Source organism: Diabrotica virgifera, chromosome 8, assembly GCF_917563875.1.
Source record: "Diabrotica virgifera virgifera chromosome 8, PGI_DIABVI_V3a".
NCBI lineage: Eukaryota > Metazoa > Arthropoda > Insecta > Coleoptera > Chrysomelidae > Diabrotica > Diabrotica virgifera.
The window spans coordinates 213,209,987-213,233,139 of NC_065450.1; the positions used below are offsets into that span (position 1 = coordinate 213,209,987).

At 30.7% G+C, this 23,153-nt stretch overlaps 1 protein-coding gene across 1 annotated transcript in view; it reads left to right on the forward strand.

Annotated features, from left to right (window-relative positions):
• Positions 1-3,699: 3,699 nt before the first annotated feature.
• LOC114324560 (pyrokinin-1 receptor-like) overlaps positions 3,700-23,153 on the forward strand; it is an 82,515-nt gene continuing 63,061 nt past the window's right edge. The window contains exon 1 of the mRNA XM_050659205.1: positions 3,700-4,098. Coding sequence (XP_050515162.1) covers positions 3,739-4,098 — 360 coding nt within the window. The 5' untranslated portion in view covers positions 3,700-3,738. The remainder of the gene's footprint in view (positions 4,099-23,153) is intronic.

Sequence of the window (23,153 nt, forward strand, 5' to 3'; positions counted from 1 at the left end):
AAAAAGTTTCGTACGTTTTATGTGGCCATAAATATTAATTTTATATGTGGACCCAAGGATTATTAAGATCATTATTTATACAGTGTAGCCAAAAAACAATTTTTGAATTAAATTAATTAACGCAAAAAGAACATTTTTACTGCTGTCAAAAATAGAAAAAATTGTTTCTTTATTTCAAAAATAAACATTGATTTTCGCTTAAATTTAATATCAAACAGCCTCCCACCTGCCTATTTGCAGTTTGAACAGTTAATTTAAATGAAAAGCAATGTTTATTTTGCAAATAAACATTTTTTTTATTTTCTGACAGCAGTCAAATACGTTTTGGCTTAATTAATTTACATACATTCTTCTTTTTGGGCAATTAATTTAATTCAAAAATTATTTTTTTGGTCACAATGATCATGATGTCAATGTTTATATTACTGAATTGAGAATTGAACAACCTTTGAAATTTAAATATAAAAATCAGCCTGTTTTGGGATTTATCTCCAAAATCGTCCATTTTAAAGAAAATTAATGTATTTAATAATTTTGCCCCTCTCTGTATAATAAATACAAGAATAAAAACAGCTAAACGCCGTAAAAATGAGCGGCGCATAAAATATTCCAGCTACAAAAGAGCTGATAAAAATATTACGTGGCGCGAAAATGTAATTTCATTTTGATGGAAAATAAAATTCTAGTTTTATTTTTAAAATTTTTTTGCATAATATTTGTTAAATTTGAAGTAAAACGCGCCACAAAAGAGAAATATATATATTATACAGGGTGTTTCATTGGGAAACGGAAATACTTTAATGGTGAATAGAGGTCACCGAGCCGGTTCTAGGATATAGTACATTTTTTGTCCTACCGACTTTTATAACCGAGTTACAGGGTGTTTTATCGATTTTGCCCATTTTTTCCTAAGCCATAACTTTAGAACCACCCTGTATATTTTTTTGGTATTTGGTATACATATGTCTCATTCAAAACCCAAACGACCGACATACTAACCATTAGAAAAATACAGGTCCGGATTAACAAAAAATTATAAAGTAATTTTGACCTTAAACAACACCCTGTATATCGAAATTTTGAAAATCTGTTTGCATATTTGAAAAGAGCACAAACAAGTAAGTTTTATGGTTCGATTCAATGTTTCGGCCAGACAATTTTATGACTTTAATTTTGAAATTATATTGAATTTTTTAAGAACTTTGACATTAAAAAGCAGATATTTTTATTTTTTAGTTATAAATTATTAAAGTTAATGAATAAATACTTATTTTAAAAATAATCAATACTTATTTACCACATTGGAACGACCCAATTACTAATGACAAGAAAAATTCAGGTCCAGGATTAAGAAACAAATCCAAAGAAATTGTGACCTTGAACCAACACCCTGTATATTGAAATTTTAAAAATTTGTCTGCGCATTTTAAAAGAACATGAAAAACTGTGATTAAAGGCTTATTTTAATTTTTCGCCGTTGATTTAATTACATCAATTTGAAATTATATTGAAATTTTAAAGAACTCTGAGATTAAAAACCAGGTATTGTTAAATTTTAATAATAATTTAATGTTAATGAATCAATACTTATTTTAAAAATACTTAATACTTATTTGCTAGGCTGGCTTCATATATTCTCTGGATATTTAGCTATATGCAGATCATTAAAAATTAGAATTGCGAGAATTTGGATATTTTAATGATTTATTAAAGAATTAAGAAAACTGCTATATCTAATAAAACAAAAATTCGTTACAATTCAACAATTTAACATAAATTAAAAATATTTGAACTATAGCAGTTGCTCAAAATGTCCGCCATTTTGTTCGATGCATTTCCTTGCTCGTTTTAAAAGATTTCGAATCGATTTTCTAATTACATTGGGATTGTTCTTCATTTTTCTGGTAGCTTCTTGTGGCCTTGACAGAATTAATCAATATGATTTCAAAATTGCCGTAATTAAATTATCTGCGCAAAAATTTGACATGCCCCTTTTAACGCAGTTTTTATGCTCTTTTAAAATGCACAAATTTTTTTTCAAAATTTCAATATACAGGGTGTTGTTTCAAGGTCACAATTACTTTATATTTTTTTCTTAATCCGGACCTGGATTTTTCTTGTCATTAGTAATTGGGTCGTTCCAATGTGGTAAATAAGTATTGATTATTTTTAAAATGAGTATTTATTCATTAACTTTAATAATTTATAACTAAAAGTTAATAATATCTGCTTTTTAATGTCAAAGTTCTTAAAAAATTCAAAATAACTTCAAAATGAAAGTTATAAAATTGTCTGGCCGAAAAATTGAAGCGAACCATTAAACTTGATTTTTTGTGCTCTTTTCAAATATTCAAACAGTTTTGTTTTAAGGTCACAATTACTTTATAATTTTTTGTTAATCCGGACCTGGATTTTTCTTATGGTTAGTATGTCGGTCGTTTGGGTTTTTAATGAGACATATGTGTACCAAATATCAAAAAAATATACAGGGTGGTTCTAAAGTTATGGCTTAGGAAAGAAATGGGCAAAATCGATAAAACACCCTGTAACTCGGTTATAAAAGTCGGTAGGGCAAAAAATGTACTATATCTAGAACCGGCTCGGTGACCTCTATTTACCGTTAAAGTATTTCCGTTTCCCAATGAAACACCCTGTATAATAATGATAGAGTTTGCAATTTGGGGCTCTTTTGTGGAGCGTTTTACTTTAAATTTAGGAAATATTATAAAAAAAATCGTTCAAAATAAAATTAGAATTTTATTTTCATTTTTAGCGGTTTTTATTCTTGCATGGGGAGTTTTGAAAGTTTTTTATATATTAAATGAATGAAGTTGAATGTAATATTTCTCGATTACACGTTAAGCGTTATAAATGGTGGCCTTTGTCGCATTTTCTCCCAAATGATCTAGTAGTTACGACACCAGACTTGTGATAAGACAATCCGAGATGATATCCCAGCCATCCTAATAATTATGACCGGCAAATGAACTCGGATTTTCCGATCAAACTTAGCGTCGTAACCACTACAACTACATAAACTATTTCGGCGATAATGGTTAAATGAATTATACGTTTGGAGCTCGATAACTTCTAAACGGCTTAACCGATTTTGATCACTAAATATGAGTTTTAAACCTAAGTAGTATCTGAGGCATCTAAGGTCAAGTATGATAACTGAAGGTGTAAGAGGAATTATTATGCTTGAAAAATCATTTTTCCATAAGAAATAGGTTTGATCATACTTATGAAGCTCATAACTTAAAAATTCGAATTTTTCCAGATATGAGGTACACACCGTTAGACGCGTTTAAAGTCCTTCTACAAACGCTCAGTTATTGGCGCAATTCGTAGGTTGAAACACACCCTTGGACCAAAATGGAGAGTTGACGTATGAATGGGCGAGTTTTTTCCTAAACTTTAGGATGTAATTTGGCCCAATTTTCAATTCAGTCAGATTTAGAAAATCGAAAATTTTGTGTAGGTATATATAGTGTCGCATGTAGGGGTATTGTGCGCCACTGGCGGGAACTGCCGTTCTCTGGTAATAATAAAATATTTAATAAAAAATAAAATATATACTAAAAACACTGGGGCGATAATTTGCCCCACCTGGTATTAGGTATTTTAAAATTGACTTAGTATTAGGAAGGTTAATAAATCATTAATTTTATCTCAATTATTGTTGCAGGGTCTCGCAACATGCGGTCAACGAAACCATTCACCGTCACTTGAAAGAAAATGCAAAGTTCCTTCTACCGGCACAGAGAAGACCCTTTGGAAAATGCCACCGAAATCGTCCCGTTGCAGCAGCTGTTCTTGAACCAGACCTACGACTGGGGCCCCAAGCGTGACCCCCTCTATGTGGTGATACCGATCAGTGTAATCTACATAGCCATTTTTTTGACTGGAATCCTCGGGAACGTCAGCACCTGCATCGTGATCGCTAAGAATAAATGCATGCACACGGCGACCAACTACTATCTATTCAGTTTGGCGATCAGTGATTTGTTACTTTTGGTTTCTGGGCTACCACAGGAGGTGTATTTTATCTGGTCAAAGTATCCGTATATCTTCGGAGAGATATTTTGTGTTTTGCAGGTAAGTACTTCCGTAGTTTTTCCCATTTCCAGAAATCTTCATCCAGCCTCAAAAGTCCACTGCTGAACATAGGCCTACTCCCCTCGTTTCCAACCCCGTCTATCCTGTGCCACTCTCATCCAGTTTTTATTTAACTTTCTTAAGTTGTCAGTCCATCTTGTAGGCGGTCGACTGACGCTTCTCTTGTCTTCTCTTGGCCTCCATTCCAATAACCTGTTCGTCCATCGCCCATCTGTCATTCTGGCTATGTGTCCTGCCCATATCCACTTCAACCTGGCTAGCTTCTCGATGACGTCAGTCATCTTTGTTCTTCTCCTGATTTCTTCGTTTCTGATTTTGTCTCGCAGAGTTATTCCTAACATTGACCGCTCCATTCTTCTCTGCGTGACTCTTAGTTTGGTAGCAGAGGCTTTAGTTAAGGCAAGTGTTTCTGATCCGTACGTCAAGACTGGGAGGACGCACTGAGCAAATATCTTTCTCTTTAGGCATGTAAGCAACTCACTTTTAAAAGTTTCTCTCAGTTTTCCAAATGCTGCCCACCCAAGACCGATTCTTCTCTTCAGTTCATGAGTCTGGTTATCCCTGCCAATCGTAATTTCATTTCCCAGGTATTTATATCTATCTACGAGTTCTATTTCTTTCCCACAAGTACTGATGTTCTGGTTGGGTACCAAATTTGTCATTATTTTGGTTTTCGAGGTGTTTTTATTTAAACCTACATTTTCTGTAGCTACAACGAGTTCCTGCATCATCTCTCTTGCCATACCTAGATCCTCAGCTACTATGAAAATATAATCGGCGAAACGTAAGTTGTTTAGAGAATTTCCAGAAATAATGGCCCTTAAAATTTTGATAGTGCTGTACCCATAATATTTCACAGACTGTCGTAATTGCCTAGCCCTTTGAATGATGATATGCACAACATTCGTTTAGAAGTTCGTATTTGTTCGATTTTGACTGAAAAGAGTTGACTTCCTATTGAGTATTTAAAAATTTGTTTTTATATCGTCAGTTTAGATTCATATTATGTATAGTGCAATTCCAGGGCCATCTGGAAAAAAACACTACAATGTAAATGTAGCGAAAAATAGAGTTAGCACCCAGGTCACTTTATGCATATTTCGTCAACAATGAAAGGGCTAGGCTACATCTGATTTCCATCTCCACATATAATTAAACAAAGACATAGCTTAGAACTGAGAGTAAGAGCTTTGAGTTGCTACGTGTTGTCGATACTACAATATGGACTTGAAAGCTGGACATTAAAGCAAGAACACATAAATAAGCTACAGTCATTTGAAATGTGGTGTTACAGAAGGATGCTTAGAATATCATGGACACGGAGGAAAACGAACACGGAAGTACTGCGAGAAATGGGTAAAGAATGCGAAATAATAAACACAATAAAAATATGAAAGTTACAATTACCCCAATAAATAACCGTTTTGGAGTGTAATTTCCAGGGGCAACTCCGAATTGCATGAAAATTTGGATTTAGGTTCTACTTACCCTCCACTTCAAAGTTGAATTTGTGCCGTTCGTTGCTTTTACTTGGAGGGTGACATTTACCCCTTCTCGGGGGGTGAAACACGCGTGTTTAAAATAAGGCCGGAAATGGATAAATTGACTTATTTTAAGCAAATTTTGTTCTATAAAGTTTTTTGAGTAAGTCAATACTTTTCGAGTTATTCGCGATTTAAAATGTTGATTTTTCGACAAAAAAACTACATTTTCAGACCGTTTTTTCCAAATAACTCAAAAAGTAAATATTTTGTCGAAAAAAATATTTTTAGAAAAAGTGTAGCCTATAGAAAACAAAAAGAATGGAGTATCAGTAAAGTCTACAAATTGAGTAGAAGCAAAGTTGTAGCTCATGAAATATACGTTCTTATTCGTCTAATTCCAAATCGAATAATTCAACGCGAAATCACCGAAGAAAGAAGCGTTTTTCGGGAAAACCTTATTAATATTTTTAAAATATCGAAAAAAAGCTTATTATTTGTTTTTTACAAAAGTTTAGAGCATCAAAAATAAACGAGTTACGCTAAAAAAAATTGGCCCCGTTTTTTGGTAAAAAAATCGTGAAAACATCCCTCTATTTAGCACCCTAAATGAAATTAATCGTTTGGCTTTACCATGTATTTTAACTATGTGTGTATTGTTTATATGATCTGTAAGTTTAATTGGTTTGAAGTGCTTATTTTTAAAAACATTTGGTTTTACAGTAAAAAAAAATTTCCTAAAAATTTTTGAAAAATTTCATTTTTTCAAAATAACTTAAAAAGTATTAGTGATAAGAAAAATCTTAAAGAGTAAAAAAATGTAGGTTTTGCTATTATAAATATGCTAGTTTCATTTTGTTTCTCCGTAAGACAAAAATTGGATAAGATATGGCTGTTCAAAATTTGCATACACTCGTGATTAGTGACCCATTCAAGCTTTCTCAATTATAACCCTTTCAAAAATAAACACTTTAAACCGGTCAGACTGACAGATCATATAAAAAATAGATAGGTAAGTGAATTGTTTGTAAAGCGGTAGTGATTAATTTCATTTGGGGAGCTAAACACGGCGAGATTTTCATGATTTTTTACAAAGAAATAGAGGGCCAACTTTATTTTGAGCGTATTTCGCTTATTTTTAATGCTAATACTTTTGTTAGCAATTAAAACAAAGCTTTTTATGAACACTTTAATAAGTCTTTAATAAGTTTTTCGCGAAAATTGCTTAATTTTTCGGTGATTTCACCTTGAAATATTCGATTTGGAATTAGACGAATAAGAACTTATTTTTCATGAGCTACAACTTTGTTTTTATTTGATTGATAGACTTTACTGATACACCATTTTTTTGGGTTTTTTTATAAGGTACAGTTTTGCTGAGGATATTTTTTTCGATAAAATATTTACTTTTTGAGTTATTTGCGAAAAACCGTCTGAAAACATAGTTTTTTTTGTCGAAAAATCAACATTTTCAATGGCAAATAAATCGAAAAGTATTGACTTACGTAAAAAACTCTATAGAACAAAACTTGCTTAAAATCAGTCAATTTATCCATTTGCGGACTTATCTTGAACGTATGTTTTTTCACCCCCGAGAAGGGGTGACTGTCATCCCCCAAGTAAAAGCAAAAACGGCACAATTTCAACTTTGAAGTGGAGTGTAAGTAGAACCTAAATCCAAATTTTCATGCAATTCGGAGTTGCCCCATGAAAATTACACGGGATCGCCGAATTTCCCGTTCATTTACTGGGCTAAATATCTGGGACACGTAATGAGGGGACCGCGATATAAAATGTTAAGACTGATAATACAGGGAAAGATAAGTGGCGGAAGGAGTATAGGAAGAAGAAGAGTGTCATGGTTAAATAATTTAAGGGACTGGTTTAGATTCAGTACTATAGAACTCTTTAGAGCAGCGGTGGATAGAGCAAAGATAGTGATGATGATATCCAACCTCCGCTTAGGAGTCGGCACCTGAAGAAGAAATATAATTAAATGTCTGTCACTAAATATTAATATATCTACGTCATACGTTATTGATATATCCAATGATACAAACCAAAGACGTACGACGTAGATATATTAATATTATGTGACACATGACAGAAGCTCGAAACAAATGACAATCGATGAAAAGCCCTATACCTCCTATCTGCTTTTTTATGAATTTTGTAAGAGATATTTCATACTTTTTTTAGGGTCACCTCCTGTGTTCATATGTAAGTTTTGTCTTATTTTGTAGTAAATAAATAGTTGAATTTACTACAAAACAAGTCAAAAAATATCAAATGAAATCAGGCGATGACACTAAAAAAAATTTGAAATCTCTCTTAAAAAATTCATGAAAAACCAGATAGGAGGTATTGTCACATCATAGATGACAGGAAACTATTTTTGAGCTCCCATCAAGAATGTTTATATTTCTCTTAGATTAATAATTAGTCTGGCTAAAGGTAGAAATAATCGAACACCACTATTTTATTCCATTCTCTCTTCGCCGAAATGATACACGACGTTAATTTATAAGTTTTTAAATAGTGAAAAAACCCACAAATTGTAGATCCTTTTTCAATGCACACTAATTACCGAAATAACTATAAATTATTTCACCAAATTTTATGTTACCGTTTGTCCTGTCTAATAGGAAATTAAGGACTTCAATCTCCCAGTCCAATGGCTTTTTGAGATTTCCTACTTTTCTTTTTGGATTAAGTTTTTATTGAGTTATTCCTAATTGCTTCTTCTACTACTAGGTGTATTTGGGTTTTCATATAGTCTTCATTTGATATTCCTTGTAGATCTTTAGTTTTCGACGACAGATTCAGTTTATAAAGAAAAGGTATCGTTTTGTTTATCTATAGAATATCTTTTTGATTTTATGTTTTCACCCTCATTACACGTTAGCTTTGTTAGACTGGTAATCGTTATTTCTTATTTACATATATTCCTAATCTCTTCAAATGGTGGTATGATCCATAGGTGGCTCCTCTATACAGGGTGAGGCAGATAACTGGCCTATTAGAAGTATCTCGAGAACTAAAGGCAACAGAATCATGAAATTTGGAATACGGGGGTTTTGAAGGATGATCTATTAAATGAAAATATTTTCATCTCTTTGCAACTTCCGGTTATACCGGAAGTTGCTTATAACTTCTTTTTTTTTAAATGGGACACCCTGTATATTTTTACATTTTTGGATTCTCTTCGATGTATTCTTTCTTAGAATATGATGTTTTGTAATGTTATACGGGGTATTTTAAAAGATAATTACGTTTTTTTATTAATTTCGTAGCAATATTCACACCCTCTAGAATTGTAGTAGTTTGACAACTAAAACTCTACTTACGTTCAAATGATTTTTAATATAGTCTTCTATTGTTAAGAATCATTAGCATAGCTATATTTTCAATTTAAGTATACAGGGTTGGTCGAAACTAGGAATGAGTATTTTCTGAGTTTTCTTAAATAGAACACCCTGTATTTTAGTATTGTAATGAAATGATATTTTATGGTACTTTTTTATTTGTTAAGCATTCCCTATACCTAACTGCTTTAATTTGTGCTTAATTGTTAACCGCACCAACAATCTTAACTACGTAGGTATTTTGATAGCTAAACCATTATTGGTAATTTTAAGAATCAGTCTGGATTAATATGTATTTATTTCTGAAAAATTATTTATAATTGAATATTTTCACGGCCAACCTAATAAAGTTTTACGTATTTTTTGTTGCAATTAATGTTTAGCTTGAATCACCAATAACTCACAAATTAAAGCAGTTAGGTATAGGGAATACTTATAAAATAAAAAAGTGCTATAAAATATCATTTCATTACAATACTAAAATACAGGGTGTTCTATTTAAGAAAACTCAGAAAATATTCATTCCGAGTTTCGACCAACCCTGTATACTAAAATTTCAAAATTAGCTATACTAATGATTCTTAACAATAATAGACTATATTGAAAATCACTTGAACGTAAGCAGAGTTTTTAGTGTCAAACTATTACAATTCTACAGGGTGTGAATATTGCTACGAAATTAATAAAAAAACGTAAATATCTTTTAAAACACCCTGTATAATATTACAAAATCTCATATTTAAGAAAGAAGATATTGAGGAGAACAAAAATGTAAAAATATACAGGGTGTCCCATTAAAAAAAAACGAAGTTATAAGCAACTTCCGGTATAACCGGAAGTTGCAAAGAGATGAAAATATTTTCATGTAATATATCATCTTTCAAAACCCCTTTATTCCAATTCTCATGATTCTGTTGCCTTTAGTTCTCGAGATATTTTTAATAGGCCAGCTATCTGCCTCACCCTATATACTCTTACAACAATAAATTAGAATTAAAGTAAAATACAGTAAATTACAGTAACATTTAATACAGTTATATAACTGAACAGTTCAAGTCACTTTCAATGTAGATAAGTGGTTTACAAGTGTAAACACATCATGGCCAGGATATGTCCATGCTTCACGGATATGGAGCAACTCACAAATTTGTAACATCGCATCGCTAAAAATGAGTTTAGGAGGTCAAATGCAATAATGTTAGGGGATGAAGGTTATGGCGTAGTAGAGTAGTTAATGATGCCCTTTATAAATCTGAATAATCCTGCTATGCATAATTTGCTTATAATAAATTATTTACAAAGGAGCGTGTTAGAATTGAAAGATCTTTTAGACAACTAAAACAATGATTTCCGATACTTCAATATAAAGTTCGGGTTTCGATAGAAGATGTTGCAAAACTCTGACATGTTTAAAAATTAAATAGAGGGTATCTACTCTTATGTACTGTGAGCAGAAACTCATCACATCAAATTATTTTTATTCATACGAAAAAGAGTATAAACTTATCCTTTATATTCATACTTATGAGAACATACTCGGAGTTTATACTCCGTTTTTATTTATAGCACCCACCTCTTTCTTCTATTCTCATGTCTTCTTCTTCACTGATTCTCCTTTCATTTATGGCTGTCCAATCTTTGAAATATTTTTCTATTTTCAGTAAGTATCGCGCTGTACATTTTTCATTGTTGTACTTCTGCAAAAGTTTCCTACCAATTATAAATACATAATTATAATAATTACCATTAAAAATATGTAGTAAATAATTTTAAACTGAAGCAATAAACAAATCAGTAAATGCCCAATTTTATATCCGATGTTCCTTTTTAAGATTTTAAGAAAATAAATCAGCTCTTATCCCTTTTTTACGACCCTTTGTCTACTTAATCCCCATTTTCCATTCCTCGATTAATTGTCTGCACGTGCTGAATATTTATAGGAAATTTCATGCAACAGTGAACTGTGACTTTGTAACATTTTAAAATATTCATATCTCTGCAGTCTAACAATAAAGACAAATAAGATGTCCGGTGGGTCAGCATTCTCCTTCAGCAATGGCTAGCTGCAACAATTTAAAGTTTTGAGACTTAAAGAAATTCGATAAGGAGGAAATTATCGTTTGTCCCCAAGGTCACTGTAACAGTCGTTCTAAATTTGTTCGAAGTTTTTACTGTGTGCTTTTGTTTTTTATATAGGGTGTCCCAAAAGTAGCGGAACGGTCGAATACAGTATAGCCCGAAATAAACAGTACTGAAACTGAAACATAGGTTTCTCTTTCTGCAAGCTGGCATACCCAAATTAACTTGTATAAACCTGCCAAGTAATTCTTAACAATTATTAATTATTAATAATTGTTAAGAATTACTTGGCAGGTATTAATAATTAACAATTGTTAAGAATTACTTGGCAGGTCTATACAAGTTAATTTGGGTATGCCAGCTTGCAGAATGAGAAACCTAGGTTTCAGTTTCAGTGCTGTTTATTTCGGGCTATACTGTATTTCACGAAATAAACCTCAGATCGAAAAACGGAAAAATACATGTTTAATCATTTTCAAAAATTTATCGAATGACATCAAATACTATTCATCACTCAACCCCCTGGAGGTAGGGGAGGGTGGGGATGGTTGTAACTTTAAAATCTTAAATGGAAACCCCCAGTTTTTATTGCAGATTTGAATTCCTTACGTAAAAGTAAGTAACTTTTATTCGAGACATTTTTTCGAACTGTGAATAGGTAGTGATATAATCGGAAAAAACGATTTATCATGATACCATAAATAATTTATGAATACGCTTCCAAATGAAAAACGAAAAACGCGTATTTAATATTTTTCAAAAACCTATCGAATGCCACCAAACACGTCCCCCCACTCCACACCATGGAAGTGGGGTGAGCGGTGACTCTAAAATGTTAAGTAGGAACCCCCGTTGTTATTGCTGTTTTAGATTCCTCATAAAAGAGTAAGTAACATTTATCCTAAACATTTTTTGGAATTGTTAACAGATGGCGGTAATCGCCGATCGCCGTAATGGCGAACCGTTAAAATTTTCTATGTAAGTGGGGACTTTCGATTTTTTAATTTAATTTTCCATTTCCAACAATGGTTTTTTACGATTATAGCGCCATCTATCAACAATTCTAAAAAATATGTTTCGAACAAATGTTACTTATTTTTTCATGAGGAATCCAAATCTATAATAAACAAGCTGAAAATGCGAGCATTATCATAACGAAAACTTTGTTTATTTACCTACGTATTTTAATTCCTAATATGGAAAATTGCTTTTATGAAAAGTTGTGTAGAATTAATAATTATGTTTTAATGTGCAACTATATCATTCTAATTTAAATGTTATGAACTATAAAGGCACTTTTTATTCTTTATCGAAATTCATATTTTTTATATACCTCGTATAAAATTAATAAAATTTTATATATGATGGTTGCATCATAAATCTTAGAGCATGAAGAGCGTTTTATGAAGAATAACTTTTCTTCGTCAAATTAAAAATAAAAGAGTTATAAATGAAAATGTTGTTGGTATCCATAATTTGAGAAAAATCTTCAAATATTTTTTTCCATTAGAAGAATATAATTGCACATATCAGACCATATTTTTTTTCCAAACAATATTATTTCATATAGTCGGTTCGCTAAACTCAGACACAACTGGCTAGTGATTTTAGTCAATAATTTAGCCAATTTGGCAAAAAAAATAATTACTAAATAGTTAATAAGTAAGTACTAAATAATTAATAATCTTGCCAATTTTGGCAAAATTGGCAAAAAAACAAAAAAAATACCTACTAAAATCACTAGCCAGTTGTGTCGAGTTTAGCGAACCGACTATAACAATTTTCATTTCATAACGAATGGAACAGTCCATTTATCATTAAAGGGAAGGCCGTATACTCGTATAAACCTTTTTAAAGCTGTTAATAAATTATTGCTTTTAAAATATACTTAAATTGTATTTTTGAATATCTTATTTATTTTATATAATAATTAAATTCACTATTAAATGTTATTGATATTTTATTAATACTTAATTTAAAATTTAGTTTGACATTCACGAAGTGTCAAACTCAAATGTAAATAACCTATGCGTTGCTTAACAAATCGAGATTACAAAAACTAGCCTACTTACTAGCAACGATTTAAGCTGAGGTGTAGTGTGTCGGCAGAAAATAAATGGATTGTGACGTCACATTTTAGATCTTGAGGTCGATTATCTCGAAGACGGTTAGAGATATCGAAATGCCGTTTTCAGATTTGGATTTAGAAGAAAAAACTACATAAGAATCCATCGATAAATGTGATCTTAGTATTGCAGGAGCGGTAACGCAATAACACACAGACTTTTGCGAATTTATAAACGAAAAGTTTTCGTTGAAAAGAGGGTTTCTATTTAAGATTTTAAATTTACCCCCCACAAAACACCTCCAGGGGATGGATGGATGGTCATATTTGGTGTTATTTAATAGGTTTTTAAAAAATAATAAACACGTATTTTTTCGTTTTTCATTTGGAAGTGTATTTCTCGAGATATAAGACCGTTTTTATAATTTACCTACGGTATCACGATAAATCGTTTTCCCGAATATAGCACCATCTATCCAGAATTCGAAAAAGTGTCTAGAATAAAAGTTGCTTACTTTTACGTAAGTTATCCAAGCCTGCACTAAAAATGTGGGGTTTATATTTAAGATTTTAAAATTACCCCCACTTGACCTTTTTTTTTAATATTTTAGATTTTTGTTTAGTATTTACACAGTTGTGCAAATGTTTACTCAAACTTCTTTTTTGTACTTATACCGGGTGAAAGAAAAGAAATGTTTTTTATGTTAGGTTTGAGACGCCCTGTACCTGGACTAGGTACAAATGTGAGAATACATCAGAGTCGTATTGTATTCTCATGTTTTGTAAACATTTTGTTCTTTGAATGTCCCTAAAATCTTTAGAAACAAAAAAATTTTGTAACTTAACATGTGTTTTAACCGAAATAAAAAGTTTAAGAAACCTTGTAGGAAGGAAAAGGCACAAAGGTGCAAATGCATCAATATTATATTGTAGTCTGATATTTTTCGAATATTTGATTTTTACAATTTCTCTGATATCTTTAATAACAAAGAACCTAGACAGTTTTACTCTATAATATGTATTATAACTTACCTATTTCCAACTATGGTACGAAAAGTCCAAAATGTTTAAAAAAAAAATCTGTGTAATGATAATCTCTCGGTATTTAAAGAGCCTACACGTAGACACCAAATCCGTACTTATTCTCAATGAAATTCCACCCCAAATCATTACAGAGCCTCCATTAAACAATCTCGTCTTTCTTATGTTGCGCTATGCATACCGCTTACCTGGACGACAAATAACTCTTATAGGTGTTGATAAGAACTGTTTACCTTATGTGCCTTTCTGTTTTGAAAGTTTTGTTAACTGCTATTTTTTATTGTTAATTTAGTTTTGTTTCAGTTAAAATACTTATTAAAGAGTAAAACCACCTATCTTCGTTGTTACTAAAGATATCAGGGACATTCAAAAAACAAAATATGTATTCACAAAACCTATGACTACAATACGGTTCTGATATATTCTCACATTTGTACCTCGTCCTCCTTACAGGTCGTCTTAAACTTAACACAAGAAAAACATATTTTTTTCTTCCACCCGGTATAAGTACAAAAAATAGTTTTGAGTAAACCTTCGCACAACTGTGTAAATACTAAAGAAAAATCAATCTTAAATAATAAAAAAATTAGCGGAATCCGTTAATTTGTTCACGAAAAAATTGACTATGAAAATGAGCATAATTTTATATATCCCTAAGTTTTGACGAGCAGTTTATTTTCAAAACGTATAATATACAGTTGACTTGCTCGTAGTACATAAAGCATTTGATTTAATTAATGCAGAAAACATAAAAAGGGTTGATCTAAATATCCACTAATATTTATACACCAAACAAGCTTTGACAAAGTGAACGACCAATTTATGCAAATAAAAACTCAATCACTGGGTACGAAGGTTATTTTTGAGAGAATATAGGCTACCCTGGTGTAAGAGGTAATAAAAATGCTGATCAATTAGCAAAAAAAGCAATTAAAATATGAAAAATTTACAATATTTTGGACGAGCGTAACTTACATAACCTTATTTATATTAAAATGTGAAAAAACGGGATTACATAATTAAAAAACGTTTTGAATTATTTATAAAATGGCTCACTTTAAATACATCCCTTAATCCAAACACAGATTTGTTGGCTGTCTTTTGCCACTTTGCTCTCTACAATCAAGAACTTGCCCATGTACTTGTTAACCTATACAACCAACATTTTCCGTATATTAGCCCAGTCGGGATAGCATTTGACCTTTCATTACGAGCTGCCCCAAATTTTATTTTTCTAATCTTTAAGGGGGTCAATAGTAGTATAAATTTAAAATCTTGACTGAATTTGACCTGCAGGTATACACTTTTATTTTTATTTTATTGAATATATTAGTGTTTTTACTATATATATTTATTATAATTTTTGTGTCTTTGGATTTTTCTTCCTAGTATTATTAAAACATTTTTATTTATACTTCAATTCGTCTGTTTGTTACCGTGAATTGTCATTATGTCCGAGAAACTATATAGGTAAACAGAGAGCTCGTAGCGTTATTGGTAGAGCATTCGGCTAGAGATCCATAGGTCTGGAGTTCAAATCCGGACCATTCCTATTCTTTTTTTTTTTATTTTTGGAAAGTGGTAAGCGTTAAAATTAGTTTAATATTTAAATAAAATAAAAATAAACTGTTTAAAGTATATTTGTTTCGCTTAAATCATATAATAGAAGTATAGCTTCTTACGTGCGTACAAAGTACACACACATTCATTTTAGTTGAAATTGATTTTTGATTTTTGGGTGATTTAATTTCTTTTTGTAGGGCTAATAGCCTAACATATCCTCAAGATGACTGCAAATTTGGAAGCAAAAATAACTTACAGGGTCGGACTTATAAAAAAATTTATGTAACAATGCATTTGACCTCTTTGCAAATGAAGACTGTCTTAGCTAAAATTGAATTGGTATGCTTTTTTGGTAGGGTAACTATCCAGAACACTTCAGTAAAAAGGAAATTTTTTTAAATTACCTGATTCGCAAAATATATTTTTTTTTATTTAAATAACGTTCAGAACATGCCTTCCCCATAAAATTTTAAAGAATCCCGGATTTGTAAAATGTCATTTTTTACTTAAATTAGGAAATCTTATTCGAGTACTTTTCTAATATGTTCACTAACCCTCTTAACACTAAATTACATATTTTTCATCGTTTTTGACTCATATTAGCAAGAATTTCTTAAACACTCAAATATGTCAATTTTACTTAGTACCTAAGCCATGACTGCTTACTTTGCCATGGAATTTGATTGACATTTTTGTAGTTAAATAAGTAAATTGGCCAGTTCATAATGCCATATTTAAGCAAAGGAGGCAGAATATTAATTAAATATTACCGTGAAAACTATAATTATGGTGCAAGAAAAATTGTAACTGCATTTTCTGAGAAAAATTCGCAGATTGAAATGGTGGGAAAGTTCTTAAGACATCTAACGGAAACCCATGGGTCTATTGTTAAGAACTGAAGAAAATATTGCCAGAGTAAAGGTTTTTAGGAAATTTGCAACCTGGTCAATCTGTCGGAACAATGGAAATCGCAAAAAATACTATGATTTACCGCACATCAGTTCGAAGAATCATTAAAAAAGATTTCCATATTATAGTATTTAAAAAAGTTTACTGTCAAAGCGTTACTGCCAATGTAAGAGAAAAACGACTGGAAACATGTAATTTGCTACTAAGAAGATTCCGCTCTCGTGTATACATTAGAAAAATATGGTTTTCAGATGAAAAAATGTTTTATTTACGGCCTCCTAAAAATACCCAAAGTAGTAGGGTGTATTCTGACATACCAACAATAAAAGACAGAAATTCCTCTAGAGCATATTTTAATTGAAAAAAGTCATTTCTCAAAAGGTGTAATGCTCTCTGTTGCAGTATCCATGTTTGGAAAATCTCGTCTGATTTTTGTTGATGCCGGGGTAAAACTTAATTCAGAAACACTTCAAGAACAAATTTTGCAGCACCTATTACCTGAAATTGAAGAAGTATATGTTATGATTACACTTTCCAGCAGGATGGTGCTCCTTTGCACACTTCCCACAATACAAGGATATTCTTGAGTGGAAATTGCCCAGACTATATTGAGCCAGAGATGTGGCCATGTACCAGCCCAGAATTAAATCCGGTTGACTATTCAATTTGAAGAATTTTCAAACAAAATTTGTATGACGGACAATAATTTGAAACCATCGAACAGCTCAAAGAAAGAATGCAGTTTGATTGGAACAATTTTGAACAGGGTGTAATAAATGGGGCTAATAATTTATGGCGCGGACGGCTTTAAGAAGTTATAAACAATAATTGTGGCCACATTCATAATAATTTAGTCTAAGTTTTAAAATTATTAAACTGTTTTCATAAATGTGATATTTGTTAAAATATTATATGTCCCTAATTTAATAAAAAAAAAGATATTTTGCGAATCCGGTAATTTTAAAAAATTTCCTTTTTAGTGAAGTGTTCTGGATAGTTAACCTACCAAAAGAGCATATCAGTTCAATTTTATTTAAGACAGTTTTCCTTTGCAACGAGCTCAAATGAACCGTTACATAAATTTTTTTATAAGTCCGACCCTGTACGTTATTTTTGCTTCCAAATTTGCAGTCATATTGAGGACATATTAGGCTATCAGCCCTGTAAAACAATCGCCTAAAAAGCAAAAAAGTTATTTTCAACTAAAAAATGTACTCCTTTATTTCGGCCCACAGTGTATAAACATATATCAGGGTGAGTGAGGAGGAACGCACCAAACTTTAAGTCGGTATAATATACGTAATAATAATTAAAAATAACTTATATGTTGTTATTCTGTTTTCATTTGTTTCCGAGATACGGGGTGTTAAAATTTTTCTTGCAGACTGACGATTTATTTATTGCTCTTAAACCGCTTGAGGTGTGCAAATGAAATTTGGTGGGTTTTAAGATCTATAGTCTGCTTTTAAACCAAGAGAAGTAATTCAAATTTCACACGCCGTAAAGCTTGTTTGTAATTGGTCCAACCTCAACCAAGTTTACTCCACTGTTGTCAAATTTTGACACTAATGACATTTAAAGAATTTTGACACTTTTAACAATTCATAGGTTAATTAAGTTATATCAGCGATTTTTTGTATTTTCTGCGTTATTCCTTTAATTTTTAGATTTTTAGTCTGTTTTTATATAAAAAAACAGTTAATTTTAGAACTCTTTAGCGACGTATTAGTATCATATACTATTTTTATGAATTATTACCGTCAAAGGCCGATATGATCAACCAAAAGAGAAGATGTATTTGGTGATATTTTTAGTGACTTTCTTGGGTGTGAATCTGTCTTTTTAGTTTACTCCTCTTGATTTAAAAATAAAGCTTAGTTATTGCGCATAATTAAAAATTTTATATTCAGCATTGGCGCGCGTAGGGGTAATGGTCTGAAATTTTTTAAATATAAAAATGGTACGCCACTGAAATTTTTCAAATTAAAAATCTTTCTTGAGTTCCTCGTTCAATTTGTGACAAAAAAAAGGTTAGTAATATTTGTTTGTGTACACGACTTTACAGTAGAGAACATTTCTCACGTGTATCTTAAATAAAAAGTGCGATATGAAAAAAAAATATAAAAACGAGGATATTTTAAGTAGGGGATTATTACAATTATTATTGTTTGAGATGTTTGAGGTATCTGAACGGCATAACGTAAAGCGACACTGCAGTAAGCCCTTCTATTTATCATGTACTTGCATATTCAAAATAAAAAGAGTGTAGAATCAGTGTTTTTTCCTATTTCGAGAGATTTCCGTCCCACGCCACACTCCATTGGATGCGGGCTTATAATATTATGCAATATGTATAAAACGGGTTCTATATTCAGCTTTACATATCGTCGCCTTAATACTATAACTTGATAACTCGAAATTAGTAGTTTTGAGATAAACGAGTTTAAAGATTTTAAAGATATTTGTGCTGTTATCATGATGTTGGTAAATACGGAATTCACTCTTCAGCTATAAAATACTGTTCCTTAACTTTTTGGTAACTGATCTATTTAGGAATATGGTGTAAATTTGTTTTCCAATATGAAAAAAAACATGAAAAATTAAAGTTATCAACTTTTAGCACCACCATAATGTTAACATTTGGTAATGTCGCATGTTGTGCTAAGTCGCATATAAATGAACTTTTTAACACAACTAATATTTTAAACATTATTTTGTTGAAAATTAGCCCTCTGTCATGGGGGTTGCCAGATCTGCTAACAATTCTCGAATTCTTGCATTAAAATGAACCGAATAAACAGATGCAATTATGTGGTAAGTTCAATGGTTTCAAAGAAACACGTGCTAAAACTAGATAACTCGAGTTATCTAGTTATAGCATTCAGTGTATGTCGTATTCACGATTATTTCGATTAAATAATAGCTTGATAACTTATCTTGTCAAGTTTTAGCACTGAATATTAGTGGCATTTGAGTTTTATCAACTTTCGTCAATCATAAATAAATACTTAACCCGTTTGAAGTGAGCTATCAAGTTTTTACACAATATGGAGGCAAATAAAATACATCTTGTGAACTAGTTATCTCAAAAATGTCAATTTTGGAGTTATCAAGTTATAGTACTAAGGCGACGATATATACCCTATTCCACGAACATACGACTGTGTTGGATTATCTCTACAACGAATATTTTATTGTGCAAAATATGAAGAACGAAAGTAAATTGCAAATTACATTGTTGTTTATTGGGATAATTATTAAAGCCATTTACTTTCGTACTTCTTATGTTGTACACTAAAATATTCGTTGTCGCGATAATCCAAAACAGCCGTATATTCGTGGAATGAACCATATTTACTCTTATTTTTATTCCTAAAAGAATAATATCCCTTTCAATAATTATATTTATTTTTCTGGGCAAAACAGTGCTCAATTTCAAAACTTATTTAGACAAATAGCGGCATATTAAATAATAATTTTTGTAGAATACTTATTTTAAATTCATTACAACCATTTCACAAGCAAATTAGTCCAGAGAAATAAGATTTTCCTCGTGACACATCCCCCTCCAGGCCGAAACCAAATTTTTTGAGTAGAATGGACATCTATAATAATAACCTATATGTTTCCTGCAGCCGATTTTGATGATATACATAGTTATAAACAAATGAAGATCAAAAACGGCAAATTTTCGTTTTTTCGTCTATAACCAAAAAATTAAGCAATTTAAACAAATTTGAAAGTAAGAAACTCATAAATCGTCTAAAAAATTTCAATATGGAGTTCGCTGAATATGTCTATCCTTATTGGTTGCTTAGAAAATTGCAAAATAAGTCATAAATTTTAAGTTTTTATAAATATTCATAACTTATGTAAAAATTAACTTAAAACCTTTTTATTACACGAATTGCTGAGACTTCTGATGCTTAAATTATATTTTAAATTTCAAAGCAATTGGTCAAATAGTTTAAAAGTTATTTAATTTGTTTATCCCAAATTCATTTGTTTTTGCTACACTATAAGTCAGAAAATTATGAGGTTACAGTAAGACTTCTGACAGTTTATAGAAGAAGAACATTTATGATATTGACTTAATTAAAAAAAAATTACAAAAAGTTATTTTGATCAGTGTAAAATTATTTTGCAAAAACACGTCGATTTCTTGCTTACTTATAATCAATTAGAATAACTTTTTAACCGTTACCCGTAGAAAAATTATTTTTCCATATTTGGAAAGACTAAATTGCTATACACATTTAGAAAGAAAAACAAGTATCCTAGGACAATTAGGGACGAAGTTAGCCCCCCCTTTTTTAAATTCACATGTTTTTGCAAAATAATTTTGCAGTATTTAGAAATATTTTTTGTCACTTTTTTTTTTAATTAAATTAATAGTATAAATTCTCTTCTTTCATAAACTATCCAAAGTATTAGCGTCACTTTTCATTTTCTGACTTATAGAGTTGCAAAAAAAATTAATTTGGGAAAAAAAAATTAAATAGCTTTTAAACTATTTGACCAATTGCTTTGAAATTTAGGGCATGATTTAAGCACCAGAAGTCTCACCAGTCAGTGTAATAAGAACGTTCTAAGTTAATTTTTATATAAGTTATGAATATTTATATAAACTCAAAATTTATGAATTATTTTGCAATTTTGTAAACAACCAATAACGATAGACATAATATTCAGCTAACGCCATATTGAAGTTTTATATACGATTTATGAGTTTCTCACTCTTAAATTTGTTTAAAATACTTAACTTTTTGGTTATAGACGAAAAAACGAAAATTTAGCGTTTCTTTATCTTCATTTGTTTATAACTATATATATCATCAAAATCGGCTGCAGGAAACATATAGGTTATTAATATAGACGTCCATACTACTCAAAAAATTTGGTTTCGGCCTGGAGGGGGATGTGTCACCAACAGGTTATTTTTTTCCTTATTTCTCTGAACTAAATAATTTCATAATATTTTAATTCTTTTTCCGCATTCCTTTCTGAAAATTACCGGACAAGATTAATTAATAAACTTCAAAAGATTTATAGATTTTTTAAATATAGTGTTATCACAAGAATTTCCTCGAAATTGGTTCCCGTAGTTCAGAATTAAAATAATTTTCTTAGAAAAGAAATTGATTAATTTATTTTGAAAATAGAACGGTTTTATATTTTCATAACTTTATCAAATGAGTAGAATGGAACTAAATTTAAAATATAATTGAAATTTTAACAGTTTTGTCGTTTAATTTAGTTTTTCTACAACCGTGTTAAAAAAGCAATTTTTAGCACTCCATACGAGCGTTAAAAATACTTCTTTAAGGCACTAGTGCTTTAAAAAAAATTTAAGGCACTGCAGTTCGTATTGACCGTATATGCAATTTTGATATAATGTCAAAAAAATATAAAATTGGAATGTCAGTCAAGTTCAAGTAAACGTTTTTGTAGATATTGTCCTGTAATTACGTTTGTAGAAAAAATATTGTATGATATGCGTGTTAAAAAGTACATTTTTAAGGCACTCATGTGAATTGCAGAACTCACTTTCGCTCATTCTGCAAACTTTCCCATGCGTGCCTTAAACGTGTACTTTTAACACTTATACCATAAATAACTACTTTACATCTAGGATATATTGTTATACTCTGTATTTTCTCTCTGTTATAGGATTGATCAGCATATTCTAATTTTGATTAATTAATTAATAATTCTAATTACTACTTATGTAAAACAAAACCAAAATTAAATAAAACTTTCTAAAAAAATTTATTCTCAGGGCTAATTTATTTTAATGTATGTATTACCTTTGATTTGTGGCTTCTAGTATCTCTAGTTGCTTACTTCATCCAGGACAAAACGGAAAATAAATATACTCAATCGATGGCTTAGTGTGAAAACCTCGTATCTCATTAAATTACAATTTTACAGGAGAGGCAAAAAACTGATTTTTTGCATAATATAATCTAAAAACAAAAACTACCCTTACATATTTTAATTTGAGCACATTGAGACAAATATCTGATCTTGGCCCAGAGCTGAAAGTGTTAAATGTTGCTATTAAATTGAAAATAAAAATATTAACTATGAAAAACACGTAAATATCCTTGCAGTACATAGAGCATTTGCCCAAGTAACTATGATAGCCTCGTATATCTTTATATACGTGTTTTTCATCTAAAATGAGGTTGTGTTTATGATTATTTACGAGGTTTTCATTTTTCATAGCTTATTGCACACCTCCAAATACTAGGTTGATACAGTACAAATCTTTTGACTTAAGGTTCATAAAATGTTTCTATATACCGGACTATCTTTTGTTGTTCACAAAAAAACATTTCTCCAAGTCGAATTTTTTAAGCAAACACTCCAAATTAAGTACCAAATTCGTGGTTATAAATATACGTGGTATTCACATTAAATCAAGAGAGCAATTGATATACGTGGTTTCCTTTTTCGGATGTAGAAAATAGTCTGGTGTATTTGGATTTTTTCTAACAGTTGTAAATCGTGAGATACAAGGTTTTCAAA